The 16,770-nt window shown below is 30.1% G+C and overlaps 5 protein-coding genes and 2 non-coding genes across 7 annotated transcripts; 3 read left to right on the top strand and 4 right to left on the bottom strand.

Moving 5' to 3' along the window:
* Window positions 1-300: 300 nt before the first annotated feature.
* On the top strand, window positions 301-1,071 carry SCDLUD_002592 (uncharacterized protein; the record flags this gene model as incomplete). The annotated part of the gene is made up of 1 exon (XM_046077301.1): window positions 301-1,071. The coding sequence occupies one exon, from the start codon at window positions 301-303 to the stop codon at window positions 1,069-1,071; it is 771 nt and encodes a 256-aa protein (XP_045935045.1).
* Window positions 1,072-1,632: 561 nt separating this feature from the next.
* Window positions 1,633-1,704, bottom strand: SCDLUD_002591. Its single transcript has one exon. It is a non-coding gene; the product is annotated as a tRNA-Asp (tRNA).
* A 1,249-nt stretch (window positions 1,705-2,953) lies between these two features.
* SCDLUD_002590 lies at window positions 2,954-3,025 on the bottom strand. The gene has a single exon. It is a non-coding gene; the product is annotated as a tRNA-Thr (tRNA).
* A 568-nt stretch (window positions 3,026-3,593) lies between these two features.
* On the bottom strand, window positions 3,594-4,244 carry SCDLUD_002589 (uncharacterized protein; the record flags this gene model as incomplete). The annotated part of the gene is made up of 1 exon (XM_046077300.1): window positions 3,594-4,244. One exon carries the CDS (start codon window positions 4,242-4,244, stop codon window positions 3,594-3,596), a length of 651 nt encoding a protein of 216 aa, XP_045935044.1.
* A 6,375-nt stretch (window positions 4,245-10,619) lies between these two features.
* Window positions 10,620-13,175, top strand: SCDLUD_002588 (uncharacterized protein; the record flags this gene model as incomplete). The annotated part of the gene is made up of 1 exon (XM_046077299.1): window positions 10,620-13,175. The coding sequence occupies one exon, from the start codon at window positions 10,620-10,622 to the stop codon at window positions 13,173-13,175; it is 2,556 nt and encodes an 851-aa protein (XP_045935043.1).
* A 796-nt stretch (window positions 13,176-13,971) lies between these two features.
* Window positions 13,972-14,829, top strand: SCDLUD_002587 (uncharacterized protein; the record flags this gene model as incomplete). Its single annotated transcript, XM_046076636.1, has 1 exon — window positions 13,972-14,829. One exon carries the CDS (start codon window positions 13,972-13,974, stop codon window positions 14,827-14,829), a length of 858 nt encoding a protein of 285 aa, XP_045935042.1.
* Window positions 14,830-15,189: 360 nt separating this feature from the next.
* Window positions 15,190-16,179, bottom strand: IZH1 (PAQR-type receptor; the record flags this gene model as incomplete). The annotated part of the gene is made up of 2 exons (XM_046077298.1): window positions 15,190-15,928; window positions 16,010-16,179. The coding sequence occupies 2 exons, from the start codon at window positions 16,177-16,179 to the stop codon at window positions 15,190-15,192; spliced, it is 909 nt and encodes a 302-aa protein (XP_045935041.1).
* Between the last annotated feature and the right edge of the window lie 591 nt (window positions 16,180-16,770).

Here is a 16,770-nt window from a genome sequence, read left to right as displayed (position 1 = left end):
TTTTTTTTTTTTTTCTTTTATTATTAATATCATTTAATCCTAATTATATATAAACTTGATCCTTTTAGTTTGTTTCTTTTTTATTTTCACTTTACAAATCTTTTCCCCATTTCTACTTTTTTCTATTTTAAACTTGTTCAATCTAAATACATATATAGAAAAAAAAATACTCAAGTTCACAGGTATCTTCCGTCTTTATTGTTACTTTCGCTTATATTTTACAGTTATATTTGTTTCCCAATAAATAAACTCACATCACCAAAAACATTTACATTCGCTACCATATTTTAAAAAAAAAAAATGCAAGTTAAAAACGTTATTGCTGCCAGTATTGCTGCCTCAGTTGCTTCCGCTACCTACACACCAGGTGACAACTGGTCCACTTTAACCCCAAGTGCTACTTATTCCTGTGGTGTTACTGACTTTTCTTCTTTTGGTATTGCCATTAAGACAATCTCTGCTGCCGCCACTTCTGCCACCACCAAAGCTAAAAGAGATGTTATTTCTCAAATTGGTGATGGTCAAATTCAAGCTCCAACTGCCCCAACTTCTGTTGCAGTTGTTACTGAAACTATTGCTAACACTGTAGTCTACACTACTACCGTTAGCTCTAAAGTTTATACCACCACTGTTATTAACCCAGTCTCTCAAATTTCTGACGGCCAAGTCGAAGCTACTACCAGCACTACTACCCCAGCCTCTAGTACTACCACTTTGTCCTCTTCAAGTGCTTCCGCTTGTCCAACAACTTCTCTTTCTTTACAAGATTCTTCCTGTAAGAACTCTGGCACTTTGTCTGTCACTTTGGACGAAGGTGTTTTGACTGATGCTAAGGGTAGAATTGGTTCTATCGTTTCTAACAGACAATTCCAATTTGATGGTCCACCACCACAAGCTGGTGCCATTTATGCCAATGGTTGGTCCATCACTCCTGAAGGTAACTTGGCTATTGGTGACAATGATATCTTTTATGAATGTTTGTCTGGTAACTTTTACAACTTGTACGATGAAAATATTGCTGAACAATGTATTGCTATTCATTTGGAAGCCGTTGAATTGGTTAGCTGTTAGGTTTGATTGAAAGGGATAAGAAAGCGAGCATATCTTTTTTTTTTTTTTCTGTTTTTATATTTTAATTTTTTTCTGGAAATAATGACATTTTTTATATAATCATTGATCATAGTTGATACCCGTTTAATTATATATATATATATATATATATATTTTCTTTTTTTAATGGCAGATTTATTTTCTCCTTTTACTAATAAATTAATCCGTTTATGTTCTTGCTCATATTGTACTTATTTTTTATGATATGATAAGTGAGCAAGTTAAACATGGCTATCTTGCGATCTACACATCAGTTTGAAGGAATAACTAGGTCTTATTTTTTCTTTGTGCGAATAAAAAAAATGATCTGTTTAAAAACATCTCCTCAGTAGGTAGCAAGTAAGAGGTAGATATTAGCCACATTAGATTTACATAAAAATGCGGTTACCATTTATCTTTAACTAAAGGGTTTATATATATATGTAATTAGTCGCATAGCAAATAAACCACTGAAAAACAGCAAAAAAAAAAAAAAAAAATTAACATGATCTCAGGCAACAAAATAAGATTTTTAAAAAAATTCTCCGAGACGGGGAATCGAACCCCGATCTGGCATGCGACAAACGCCAATTCTAACCGTTAAACTATCTCGGATCTTGCATGTTATTTTATTGCAAGTATAGATTACCACTGGTCTTAACAAGTAAGGGTTTGGATTATGGTAATTAATTTCTTATTTTATTTAGGTCTTTACATATCATAAAGATTATTTAAAATTATAACCCTATCGTGAAGGATATCTTTTATACTTTTCTTAATCATTCTCAATCTTATTCTTGTTTTCTTATTTCGTGGTTGTTTCTGGTTATCCGTAGTTGCAATGTATTACTAATCATGCTTATTAGTCATACTTGTTACTTGTAATATTTGTTTTTCATGTTTCATATTACGACAACTGTGGTTAGCGAGTATGATGATTTTGTTTATAGTTTATACAGAATGAAAAAAAAAAAAATACTGTCAGATTAGAAAACTTTCTTGATAGACAATAACGAAATGCAACAAAAGAATAATACAAATGACAGATAGATAAAAAAAAATAAAAATAAGTCATATATAAAGGAGGGATTTATTTAAGAGCTAATTGGTAATTTAAAAATAAATAAGTTATAATAATATATATATATATATATAACACAAGTAACAAAGTAACAAGTTGGCTTACTAGCCTTTAGCTAACATACATTCTCTCTGCGTCATAACAATTTTTTTTTTTTTTTTTGTTATAAATCTCCAAAAGTATATTTTGTAAAGTCATGATAATATTTAGAAATGATTCTTAAGGCATATTCTTGGGTAATGTTTGACCTCAATTTTTTTTTTTTTCCAAAAGAATTATCATCACCAAAAAAATCTAGCAATATATATATTTTTTTAAAGATCTAATGCTTCTAGTCTTGCGTACTTTCTTTGGAAATTTGCCTTCTACGAATTTTTTACAATATATATATGTATATATATATATATTTCTCCAGTTACAGATAATAACCCATTTTTCAGGAACAATTTAAATTATTATGATAGATTTTGGTAAAATTAACAAAAGTTTATATGAAAAGATCTGAAAACATGGAATTATAACATTATGCATGGGCTCATTTAATTACATCACCTTTACTAGGAGCTATTGGTAGATCTAAAAAAGGACATTTTTTGTTGTTATAATTCAAAGTTTGTATTCTATGCTTTCTTTCCCTAATTTGTTATATAAATTTAAATAATTTGCGGAGATTAATAACATGCGAGAATATACATAAAAATTCTGAAAAATAAGTTTTTAAAGCCTTTAATAACTAGTAAAAAAAAAAAAAAAAAAAAAAATCTTATAGAGATAATGTACTATTGCCACCTGCCAGAATTGAACTAGCGACCTTTGCATTACAAGTGCAACGCTCTACCACTAAGCTAAGGAGGCGTAAATATCTGTTTGTAGGATATAATTGTCTTACTTACAATTCATACAATGTATGCAAATAATTACAGATCTGAAATCTTTCAAAATCAAGTCATGCAACTGTCCAGATGAGGAAATCCTTTAAATACAAAACTTTCCTAACAGAAGATAACGAAACGTTATAAAAGAATAATATAAATGATAGGCAGAAAAAAAAAGTGAAAAGAAATCATATATAAAAAGAGGGTTCGTTTAGGAATTGATTAATAATTTAAACCATATAAGTTATAGTTTAAATTGTTAAAAAAAAAAGACACCAAATAGAAGCAAAGACTGAGTAATTGTGTAGATATTTGAAATCAAATTTCTAATTCAGCAATACAGTTGAAACTTATTTTTTTTTCTTCCTTAAAACATATGCATAAAAACTACTACATATAATGATATAAAATTAAAAATTTAATATAAAACAAATAAAACTCTCAGATGTATACTACTTAATTCAGAAATTAGTAAAAAAAAAAAAAAAAAAAAAAAAAAAGAAAAAAAAACATTGATCTTCTTAAACTTGTATGAATAAGCATTTTAACTAAGCAATACAATTGGCACTGCATTCTTTACTCCACTCATAACTTGGGAAATCAGTTTGAGAATTCCCCATATTGTCAGCATTGCAACCAACACTTAAATCAAAACTGCCAGGGCCCTTTGGAACATAGCTATAATCGTATTGAATTTGGAAATTGGGCATAGTGGAAATACATCCGCTATCACTGGTATAAACCCTGAAACTAGCAGTCCAATCGATTGGATTATCAATTTTATAAACATTTTCATTGTGGCTGAATAATACAACCGTTGATTCATCTGGCGAATTCAATCCAATGATCTTCAACTCCCATAAGTCACTCAACGTAATTGGCTCAGTCGTCTTTGAATAGACATGGATACTAATTTCGTAAACGTTGCTGTATTCCCATTCAATATCGGTTATTTCCAGGTAATATCTATCATACCCAAGTTGTTGTGCGTGCCAGTTAAAGTTATCATTTGGACAAACAGCAGTTGGAGAACAAACAGAGGCGGTAGACGATGAAGAAGAAGCGCTACCTGTACTGGAAGAAGGAACTAAAACAGATCTAGATGTGGAAGTAGCGTTCCAGCCAGAAGCGGCAAAGTCAAGTGCATTTATAACGCAACTTTGTAAAAAGAAAATACTAATTAGGGTATAAAATTTCATGTTTGCTTTTGCTAGGTAGTTATCAAATAAAAACGAGGATATTTTATTGCTAAGAAAACTCTTTTTTTTTCGATAATGGTATGATAACGAATAATATCTTTAATATTGGTAATACTGAAAGTACAAAAAGAAAAGCTCTTGGTTTTTCCTCTATTTCCTGGAATAATAAATATTCGAAAGATGCGATAAACTAAATGCTTATTATAATACAGTAACCATAAAGAAAGTATAGAACAAGAAAGAAAAAGTAAACTAGTACAACCAATAAAGTGACATAAATTTGTATCGAGTAAATTATATCCTTTTTGCTTCCACTTATATAAGTTTTGTTTTTTTTAAAAAAAAAAAAGCCATATTGATTTAATAGTGTAAGATAAATTTTTGAAATATTGCTTTTTCTTTTTTTCCCTATACTGCAAGGATTAACCTACAATATTTAAAGTCCCATTAAGAATTATAATATATATTTCTTTTAATAAGATTCTATTAAGTTAAAAATAATGTTCCATTTCATTACGTTATTGAAATTAACTCTAGATATAAGGATGATACGTATATATTTTCGTGACATTTTATGGATTATTGTTATCACTATTATTATTTTGATAGTACGTAGATTTCGTACCTAGCTAATGTCTTTTAAAATCTACCTTATTTTTATTCTTTTTTTTTTCTTTTTTTTTTTTTCATATATTAATAAGAATCATTTTTTTCTAACTGTATAATACTGTAGAAAAAGTGAAAGGTACGTTCAGTGACAGGTGTTTGTTTAAAATAATAGTGGCACAGTGCATATTTTTGATAATTAAACTCCGTGTGTGAAATGGGAGGGGGGATCAAGATCGTAAATGCATGCGGTATTTTTTTTTTTTTGCTTTTTTTTTGGTGTTAATTTCCTTTTTAATATAAAATATTGAAATAAATAATACCAAGAAAACTATTTAGTACTAATAATAAAGGCCCTAATTATCCCAGTCTTAATATTTTTACCTAATCTGGTAACACTTTTGGGATTAAAAATGTTTGGTATAGTAGCAGAAACACTAATAAATGATCAAACAATACAATACAATGCGTTTATTATTTTTTTTTTTCTTTCTTGTAAAATGAAAACTATTAAAAGGAAAAGAGGGTGATAGTCAACATTATTAACCAATTTATGTAATTAATAGCAATATTGTCTCCCTTATTATTCCTGGTAATACCATGTAATTTTATGATAATATCATTCTATTTGTTTCATTGTATATATCAGGAGATATTTTTGTTCAACAATTATAAAAATAACAACCAAAAACAAAAATGTCATTAACTCCTGAAGACTAGAATTCTTTTTTTTTTTTTTTTTTTTTTTTAGTCAAATGTTAAATACCACCTTACAGACAAGTAAACTTAAAAGGTTAACAAATCTGTAGATCAAAAAACATTTTAGGGAATATGTCGCGTAGTAACTGGAAGAAAGAAAATATTCCTTTTAAAAAAAAAAAAAAAAAAAAACAATCTGATTAGCACTCCGTCCTCCCTTTTTTTTTTTTTTTTTTTTTTTTGCGGAAACTGAGTCTTGAGAAGATTTTCTCTGGGTATCTTGTTGGATTTTTGAAATTATACTGAAATTATCAGAAATATGAGTTTTCTTTCAAAAAGCACGTAGAAATACAATCAAAGTTCCCGTAAAGTGTATTTCCTATAAAATATACCGTGAACCCCCTTAAAAACAGGTAGTACAGTAAAACCGGCAAGTGAATTGTACCTGGCACTCATTTAATGAGAACTGATACAATGTTCTTAAGCAAAGCTTTTTTTTTTTTTTTTTTTTTTTTTGTTGAAAAGTATGATACCGCTCCAAGTTTTTCCGGTCGGATAAACTGATATGAGTTGATAGTTTTTCCGAAGAACATTTTGATGATTGTTTTAGTATCATTAGTTGTTTCAATAAAACATAAGGGTATACTTGTTTTCATGGATATATATATATATATATAAATGATTTGTCCATCTGCTCTACTGTATTTGTTTTTATAGATCATTTGAAATCATACGAGCTCAAGTAAGAGTTGTTTGAAAAAAAAATGTGGATAAGGGGTAGAAGAATAGAACTAAATTAGGAATCAACCTTGAAAAATGATTCGGGCCAGAACTATATATTTTTTTTTTTTTTTTGTTTACTTTCTGGTACATTTTTTTTAAATCTTAATTGATGTAGGGTTGTGATAATTTTTTTAAATTATTATATATGGTAAATAAACAACAATCAAAAAAAAAAAATAAAAAAAAAAAAAAAAATTAAGTAGAAAACCCCCTCATTTTAGCACTGTTTGTTATAACACAGATATATAAAATAAAATACGCCAATATTTTTGAATATACTAAGCTAAAAAAAAATAAAAAAATATTGAATTGGAAATTGAGTCTCTAACATGTAATATCAAAAAGCAAGCTAAATATCCAGATATGTTACCGTTAAGTTAATAAACCATTATAATTTATACACTATTTGGAACAAAATTTATAGGGTTCAATTTTTGTGTCGTCCCAGTAACTGCAGAAAATATAATTTTCTACCAAAGGGAGAAACATTCCGTTTTTTTGATAAAACCTCGACCTACAGGATTTGTAAATTCGATATTTTAGATGATGAGGTAGAACTACCTATGAATCTAATAACGAAACCGATTGGTAAGATGTAAATCAAAGATCTTCTATACATTCTGAAGAATAAGTAATAGTCAATGTTAATAATTTCATTTTTCCTTATGATATTTATTTGACTGTTACTTAATACTGTTTACTAACAAAAACATTTCGAAGATATGCACATTATAATCTACAAGTACTTATAAATATTAAAATCCCTAAGTCCAATAGTACAGAACGATTACCTTATTTTCCATAAATTGAATATATTGGTTCCATTTTAGCTAATTTTCGGTCAAGAATTCAAAAAGAAAAAAAAAAAACTAACTTCGAGTTGTTCGAAAATCTCCTTTCTATGTGTAGATGTAAACGCATGCAGAAGTCATGTATTCCAATTGAATCAGCTAGTTCATAAGAATCGATATCTGTAGCAAAAGGAAAAAAAAAAAAAAAAAATGTGTAAAATACGTTATTAAGCAATTGAACCATGAAGCTTATTTTAAACTTTTTCAAAAATGTACAAGAAAAATTTGAATATTTTTTTCTTTTAAAATTTATACCACCTATCGTCTATATGTAGAATGAAGTAAGATGGAAATTTTTTTTTTTTTTTATTTTTTTATTTTTTTATTTTCTGTATGTTTATATTGCTTTTAGAGAATTTCTGTTTGGAAATGTTAATGTGGTGTTAATACTCATAATCATTAGGAATACAATATGCGGATTAACTCGCATACCTACATTCACATTCACATTCACATTCACATTCACATTCACATTCGAATTGATGTAAATATATATACATATAGTCATTGATGAAAATAAGGAAAAATCTAAAAATAGAAGCAGAAAAAATATGAAAAAAAAAAAAAAAACCTTCCTGGTCCTTATCGTCTTTTTGTCACGTTATTAATTTAATATCTAAAACATCACTTGTTACGAAATACATATTCGTTGCTATTATTCAATTTCTTCTCTACTTTGCTTACTTACAAGGTTTGATAGTAATTTGTGTAGCAATGATCCATAGATAAACACGACAAGACAAGAATTCTAAATACTCGTATCCACGTTCTATCTACATTTATCAATTTGAAATTCTTTCCCATTGTATTTTGCTTTTATTAATAACAACGCAAGAGTAACATACTTGTTCTATTGTTATTTTATCAAAGAAGCGCAAAGTAATATTTTTTTTTTTTTTTTTTTTTTCATACAAATTCTATCTTCAAGTGGATAAGGCTTCCAGTCGATAATTGTTCTCATGAAATTCTTGTAAAGGCGAATGAGCAGTAAACTTGTGGTGGAAAAAGAAAGAAACAAAAAAGTACAGCCATTCTTTCTTTTAATTTTATATTGATGTACTCAATTAAAAAAAAATTCTGTTTGAAAAGACTGCTTGTGCTACTTGTAAATGGAAATGCTTAGAACCTTGAGTACTAACATGACGCTTCAGACTTGACACTTATGCGTGGCTCAATTGCCGATCATATTATATGAAAAAAATAATTATTAAAATGTTAATTAATAACCTACTCAAAGTCCACTATGGAAGAACAAAATGTAAGAAACACCACTCACATTAAATTGAATTTAAGCTTATTTACCTCTTAAGATCCACTCCGTTATGTATTATAAAGGTTTTTCATAGTTCCCTGGGTCCTTACAACAAAATATCTTTTTCTATAGGTATTAATTTTACAAAAACAGAAATGCACATAAATATATATATATATATATATATATTTGTGAACAACAACAAAAGTATTGTATTATTGATTGCACCCTTATTACTACCAGAAGTGTTAAGAGACGCGAGCGTAGTACGAAATTCTAAGTTATTTTTACATTAGACTTGGTGATAAAGGTTTGAAAATCATATATGTAGATGAAATACAACAAAGTGCTTTTGGAGAAGAGAAAAGAAAAGTGATAAAAAAAGATGTAAACCACCGCACATTTTGTAATACTGTTAAAATAACATGTGGGTATATTCGTTTAGTTATTTTTCTCTTATTTGCAATTGCTTGTTCTTCGGTCAAGGGCTTATTTAGTGAGTAATATAATATTTATTAACGAATTCTGAGTTGTACTTGCGATTTTAATTATGATTAAGTATATAGTAATCAACATCCCTATTTATTAATTATTGTGAGCAAGCAAAGTAAAAGGATGGGTGTGATACCCATAGTAATACTCATACGCCAAAAAAAAAAAAACACGAGAAAAAAAAATATTTTCAGAAAACTCCACTACTACGTATTTTTTTGTGTATTAGTGTTACATATAAAGAATTTTGCTAAAAACACCAAATGGACAGATTCAGCTAACGTACTACGCATAGCATCAAAACAACATTTTTTTTTTCCAATATGTATATAACAGAGTGATCAACAAGTCCAATAAAAAAAATATAATAATCGGATAGTATAATAGGGGGAAGGTTGTGGCGGGAAAGAATGGAAGAGAACGGAATAGAAAAGAAAAAAAAAAGAAAAATTATATATATATATATATATGTAATATTATATTAATAGATCTAACACGAACCCACATTCTTGCCCTTTTGTTCGTTGAATGTAGTTTGCATTTGCGGAAGAGATAAAATAGGACCAGGCTCTTTGAAAGGAATTATAGAAATAGTATCACACAATTTCTTAAAATTAAAAATAAAAATAAAATAATCGCAATAAAAAAAGAAAAAAAAAAAATATATATATATACGTATTAAAGAATTTTATTCATTTGTGCGCTGTTTCTCATGAATGTATGATTAAGGGTAGAATTTCAGATAAAACAAAAAAGGTATTTCTTAGAAAACGCTGGAGACTATCTATATTTGTAAAACAAAATGGTAATAGAATGGAAAAAGAATGTAAAGTTATTTAACTCAGCATTCTCTGTATTATTATTGCTAACATCACAAATAAAATAGTACAGAAAATTAACATACTAAGTTATAAATAAATGCTATTTATATGTTTTATAAAAAAAAATACGTATCTTGATTCGTAGTATTTAGACATGTAATAATTCGTAATGCTGGTTATAATTTAGTTTATTACATATTTTTTTTCATAGTTCACTATTATTATTATTATTATTATTCTTGTATTATTGATCTATTGCTAGTTCACCAATATTCTATTATTAATACATCACTATTGTTTTTCCATTTTTCTCTATTTATAAACAATTACAAGCGAAAAAGCAATTTAAAAGATCAGCAAATAATCAAAGACAATTGTGGGTAAGTTTGCATGCACTCCAATATCCTTTTTATAGCATAATTTATCTATTAAAAAGAAAATTGAAAAAGAATGTTACTAAAAATAAAAACTACAAAATTAAAAAAAAAAAAAAAAAAAAAAAAAAAATCACAGTAGGGTACATATATATATAGAAAGCTTCTTTGATCTCGATCTGAACTTTTATTTTTAAATAATTTTGTCTTGTCCTTCTGTTTTTCGTTCTTAATTCCTTATTAATTCTATTATAATAATAACTTTTCTGATCTTATTTAAGGTTTCCACCTATACTTTATTTGCTCACAACTAAAGAGAAAAGAAGAAAACTTCAAAAATCAAAGAGTTTTTATTTGGAGGCTAATTTGTTTGTTATTTTGTTAATACACAGGAAGAAGGATTATCATTCGCTATATTAATCATTTCTTTATTTTTTTTTAATATTCTCAATCAGTCGTCAAAAAAAAAAGTCTACAAAAATTCTAATATAATATAAATGTCTAGATTAAGTTACAACACTTTAGTTGCAGGCGCTATTGCCTTATTGAGCGGCCAAGCTTTCGCTGCTGTTTACAGTAACACCACTTCCATTTCAAGCATTGATCTTCTTGATGCTTACACAGGTTCTAAGGTTGCTTACGGTACTAAACAACCATTATCTATCACAGCTTCTATTTCAGCTGTTTCAAAAGGTTCTGTCTGGTTTACCATTCCAGACGGTATTGAGGTTCCTACTGACTTCTCCTTTGATTACGGTACAGTCTCTGCTGCTGGTAGCAATGTTTCCGTTGAAATCACTTCTGTTCCATCTTCTGGTAAGGCTGATGTGGTTTTCAACTCTGATTTGACTTCTGCCTACGCTGCCAGTTTGACCCCATCTGAGCAAACATTTACTTTTGATTCATCTTCTGGTTCTTTCCAAGATGTTATTGATTTCACTGCTTTCTCATTATCTACTCCATCCAAGTTTGGTTCTTTGGATGGTACTACTTTGTCCTGGGGTTTCAATGTTCCACAAGCCAACTGGCCTGGTACTGTTGACTTGGCCACTGCTGCTGAATCTGGTTATTCTTTGAGTGGTCCAATTGAAGTCTATTCTGTTGCTTCTGATCCATTTAACGATGGTACTGCCACTTTGATTACCACTTTATCTGGTGAAAGTGCCTCTTCTATTGCTTCCACTTATGCTGCTGATTTTCCAAGCTCTGCTGTCTTTTTAAGATTTGTCTACACAGGTGCTATTACTGATACCTCTGCTAACAGCTACTCTAATGAATTAGTTGCTGCTTTCCCAGATGGTACTACTTTATCTAAGAGAGACATCAACATTGCTATCACTGATTCTATTGTTAGAATTGGTGTTAGTGATGGTTCAATTACTTCTATTTACTCTACTTCTGGTTCCTCCACCTCAGGTATCTCTTCCGGTGCTTCCGAAGTTTCTTCTACCACTTCTGCCGCTTCTTCCGGTGCTTCCTCTGAAGTTTCCTCCACTGCTTCCGGTGCTTCCTCTGAAGTTTCTTCCACTGCTTCCGGTGCTTCTTCTGAAGTTTCTTCCACTGCTTCTGGTGCTTCTTCTGAAGTTTCTTCCACTGCTTCTGGTGCTGCTTCTGAAGTTTCTTCCACTGCTTCTGGTGCTTCCTCTGAAGTTTCTTCCACTGCTTCTGGTGCTTCCTCTGAAGTTTCCTCCACTGCTTCTGGCGCTTCTTCTGCTTCTGGTGTTTACTCTACATCTGTTACAACAGCTACTGCCTCTGGGGAAGTTACTACCGTTATCACTACTTGTCCAATCTGTACTGGAAGTTCCAAGACCACTGAAGTTGTCATCTCAACTGCTACCGAAACCATTCAAGGTACTGTTACTGAATACACTACTTACTGTCCTCTTACTACCGAGTCTATTACCACTGTTTCTAGCGGTGTTACTGAAACCGCTGAAGTGATTATCACTGAAGTTTCTTCTGGTGTTTACACTGTTTACACTACATTTGTTCCAGTTGCTACTTCTGTTGCTACCGCTACTGTTTCCAACGAAGTTACTACTGTCATCACTACTTGTCCAGTCTGTACTGGAAGTTCCAAGACCACTGAAGTTGTTGTCTCCACAATTACAGAAACCATTGAAGGTGTTACTACTGAATACACTACTTACTGTCCAATTTCTACTGGAGAGGCTACCACCGTTTCCAACGGAATCACCAAGACAGGTGAAGTTATCATTACTGAAGTTTCTTCTGGTGTCTACACAGTCTACACCACTTTTGTTCCAACTACAACCAAGGTTGCTACCACTGTTATTACTGAAGGTGGCGAAACCACTACTATCATTGAAACTGCAGTTACTACTGTTGTTACCATCGGTGGTAAGACTACCACTTTAACTGAGGCTACCACTACTGCTGAAGCTGCCACCACTGTTGTTACTTTGGGTGGTGAAACCTCAACTGTCGTCCAAACTGTCTCTACTACTGTTGTTACCTTAGGTGGTGAAACTACCACCGTTACCAAGGCTACTGTTGCACCTGGTACTACTGTTACTGAAGCTTCTCAATCTACCGTTGTCATTACTACATGTTCATCTTGTGCTGAGGGTTCCAAGGCTACTCAAGTTGTTGTTTCTACCGCTACTGTTACCTCTGAAGGTATCGTTACCGAATACACCACTTACTGTCCAGTAACCACCACTAACACTGCTACCGCTGGTAAGGAAGGTAGTTCTGCTGCTGAAACTGTTGTTTCTGGTACCACTTATACTCCAGAAGTTATTATTTCTCAAACTAGTTCTGGTGAATACACTGTTTACACTACTTATCACCCAGTTACTTCTGCTGCTACATCTACAGTTTCTGCTGCCACCACAGTTGGTACTGTTGCTACATCTGCCAAGGTTGCTACCACCACTGGGGCTGCTACTGTTGCTCAAGAAAGTATTCAATCCGTTCAATCTGCCTCCACTTCTTCTTTAATTAACATCTCTACTTTTGAAGCTGCTGCTGGTAAGGTTACTGTAAGTTTCGGTGCTTTGCTAGGTTTAGTTGCTTTCTTATTTTGAGTTTAATTGAATATTTTTATATTTGATTTGCAAAGTCATTTTGGGTTTTTCTTTAGTTTTATTTTTTATTTTTTATTATTTAGCTTAATTTTTATTTAATTCGTTTATTTTTGGTTCTTTTTGCTTTCGTTTAAGATGTTTTAGACATATTTCGAGAGGAGATGGAGCGTAGATGAATTATGTTTTTCCAATATTACTAGTATACCAGTTCTCTAATATTTTTATTTTTTTTATTTTTTGTGTAATGTATTTATTTTAAGTTCTTATGAAATTGGTTTTCTTATAGTTAGTTACTCTTGGTCTGTCCGTGATTGTCCGTTACTTTTTGTGTATTGCGCGGATATCTTTAATAGCAATTTAATTTACTAATATAATACTGTCACACTTTGTCTCGATATTAATGGGATATAACCTGCCATTTTTGTGACACCTTACTTATTAGTTACTGACATATTGTGCCATCGTCTTTTTTTTTTTTTTTAAACAAATTCTTTTAAACCAAGTATAAAAATCCATAGATCTATAATATAAGACTTGGTTTTATTTATTATTTTCATAAAATACACATATTATATGATTTTATTACAGGTTTTTATTTCTTAACTTATAGATTCAAATGATATGTTTTTTTATATATGTTTAGTAACAAAAATAGTTAAAGAAAGATCAAAATATTAAGATAACAGGATTAAAAAAAGGTCCAGCAGATACATACATACATACATACATATATATATATATATATATTTAAAGATAAAAAATAAAAAACAAAATAAAATAAAGATTTAGATTAACAATGAAAAAGTTTACGATTAAAAATAGCTTACTAGTGCTTTTAGTTTCTTTCCATAGATTCGTAATTGCTGATAATACAATCACAGTCACCAAAACTATAACGATTTCTAACCCCCAAGAAACAATTATTCATCATCCAAAATTAAGTTCCAGTGAGCCAAGTGCTTCTAGTATTGCTCCATCTGTTGGCTTGCCAACCTCCACTTATTGGGAGACCAAGGACGAGCAGAAAATGACTACTATCACTAATATTATGGAATCTACTGTTGAAATCACGACCAGTTGTGAACCAAGTTCCAGTATCACGACCAGTTGCGAAACAAGCTCCAGTATCACATCTAATTTTGAACCAATATTACCGCCTATTTCTAGCACCACTGTTCCCGAAAATGAGCCTTTGCCAACTACCTGGGATAAAATAACGGAGAAGGTTAACCCCTCATCCGCTAGTACCTTTGCTGAGTCAAAAACGTCGACCACTACAGTCCCAGTTTTTTCTTTCTCGGATTTAGAAACAACTACAAAGTTAAGTTGGGAAGAAACTGGTTCCGAAGGTTCAACTCTATCCGAGACTGAAACAAAATATTACGGCAACATTACTACAAGCTTTGAGCCTATCAAAACCTCATTAGAAACTAATAACCCAATTAGTTTTGGTAATAAAAGCACTTACGTTACCAGTACAAGTGACAAGTGGAAAAGTATTGGGGAGGAAAACTTTTATTCTTATAATGGTACTCAAACAATAATTGCCTCAAGCGAACTTGAAGGTGGTGCTGAGAATAATAAAGTTGGTGAAATGTTTGGGGAAATTAGTTTTGGAGCACTTTTTGGTTTTATTTTTGCTCTGTTAGTTTGAAAAAGATATATATACATATATATTAATATCTAAAAATAGCTTTTTAAAAAGCTTATTTTATTTTTAAAAGTTTTTATTAAATAAAAAAATCCATTTTTTTTCCTTCTTGTTTTTCTTCCTATTATAAAAAGTCAAGCTTATTTATTACACGCACACACATATATATATATATATATATATGGCAGTAACGTAGCCAACAATTTTGATTGAATTCTTGTTCACTTTATTTATTTATTTATTTATTTATTTATTTATTTTTCTTTTTTCTTTTTTCTTTTTTCTTTTTTCTTTTTTCTTTTTTCTTTTTTCTTTTTTCTTTTTTCTTTTTTATTTTTTCTTTTTTATTTTCTTTTCAAGAATTCAAAAGATCAACAAATTGTTGGTGTGATAACCACTGTGCATCAATATAAAAGAACCAACAACAGCTCTTAGATGAAATAAGGAACCTAAAACTACGAAAACATGGAAGATTTGATGGGAATTACCAAAACAATCGAATTTACCTGGTGCAAAGGCTTCAGGTAATTTAAAACCATAAATCAAAGCTCCAGTGATATAACATACGGCTTCTAATAGAAGATAGTTGAACTGTACCCTTTTACAACTTTCAACGATTCCGAATTTTAGAAAACCCATTCCCACCGGGAGAATACCACTAAATCCAAATAATATGAAAAATGTAGCTCTATAAATCTTGAAATCTTTTTCATTAAACTTATCGTTTAGCACAAAAACAGAACAAATTGAACCTAGTATTATTGTAATTATTGTGAAAATTTTGAAATAAGACAAATGATCATAATAGCCGTAATACAACAGTGAAATAATGGAAGCAGAAATCAAAATAACGATACCCATGTAATCAGCTTTACTCCACATATCGCTGTGCTTTTTCGAATGCTGCTTGAAGCAGTGGAAAAACGAGCTGCACATTAAACATAAAAAAGCACCCACCAAATAAAAATTAATCATGAGATAATCAATTACATCAATTGCTTCATGGCCATTCATAGACATATGTGAGACCAGGTATGGAATCAGCACTAAATCTGTGAAAAACAAAAGCAACAGGAGATAACCTATGCCAGGGAGTAAATGACTATAAATATTCAAAGTTTCGTTGTGATAAGTTAGCATTGATTTAACACAAGTTACAACTGAATTTGTTTCTCGGACATACCCGTGCAAAATCCATTCATTATCCTTTTGCCATTCAGGTAGTTCAGAATAGGAACAGAGAGGGATTTTCTGATTTTTATTTTGGGAGTTTTTTTCACTTTTTATGTTAGTGCTTATTTTACTACCATTATAACTCTTTAAATTTCTTTGATGTACTGTAGTGGTAGTCATTACGTGATACTATTATTGATGATGTTTTTCAGTTATTTATTAGCAGTATTATTGACACTTGGATAATGTTACGGTAGCGGAAGTGGATGGGATTAGATATTGGAAACCTTTATATATATATATATGTATGTATGTATGTATAAGGGCAGCATTGTTCAGTGATATTCAAATTTGATCGGTTGAAAAGTTGATTTTAAATTAAATTATTTTTTTAGTTGCAGTAACTATTGTTGAATTTTGATTTTCTTTTCTTTTTTTCTGTATAGATTGTTGAGAGAAAAAAGAAAAGAGGGAAATTGAGAAACAACCGTAGAAAACCACACTGTAATTTTTTGATTTGTTGTGCACTGCCGATAAAAAAGGGGAAAAAATAAAATAAAAGTTATCATTTTCGCGGGCAAGCTAAAAGAAATTCTAGAATAAATAAAATATCAATCCGGGTAGTTTGTTATATCTTAAACGAACCTTATCAATAAATAATAAATAATAAATAATAAATAATAAATAATAAATAATAAATCATAAATAATAAATAATAAATCATAAATAATAAATCATAAATCATAAATCATAAATCATAAATCATAAATA

Source organism: Saccharomycodes ludwigii, chromosome III (genome assembly GCF_020623625.1).
Source record: "Saccharomycodes ludwigii strain NBRC 1722 chromosome III, whole genome shotgun sequence".
NCBI lineage: Eukaryota > Fungi > Ascomycota > Saccharomycetes > Saccharomycodales > Saccharomycodaceae > Saccharomycodes > Saccharomycodes ludwigii.
The sequence above is the reverse complement of the archived record's forward strand: the minus strand, read 5'-3'. Positions and strand labels throughout refer to the sequence as shown.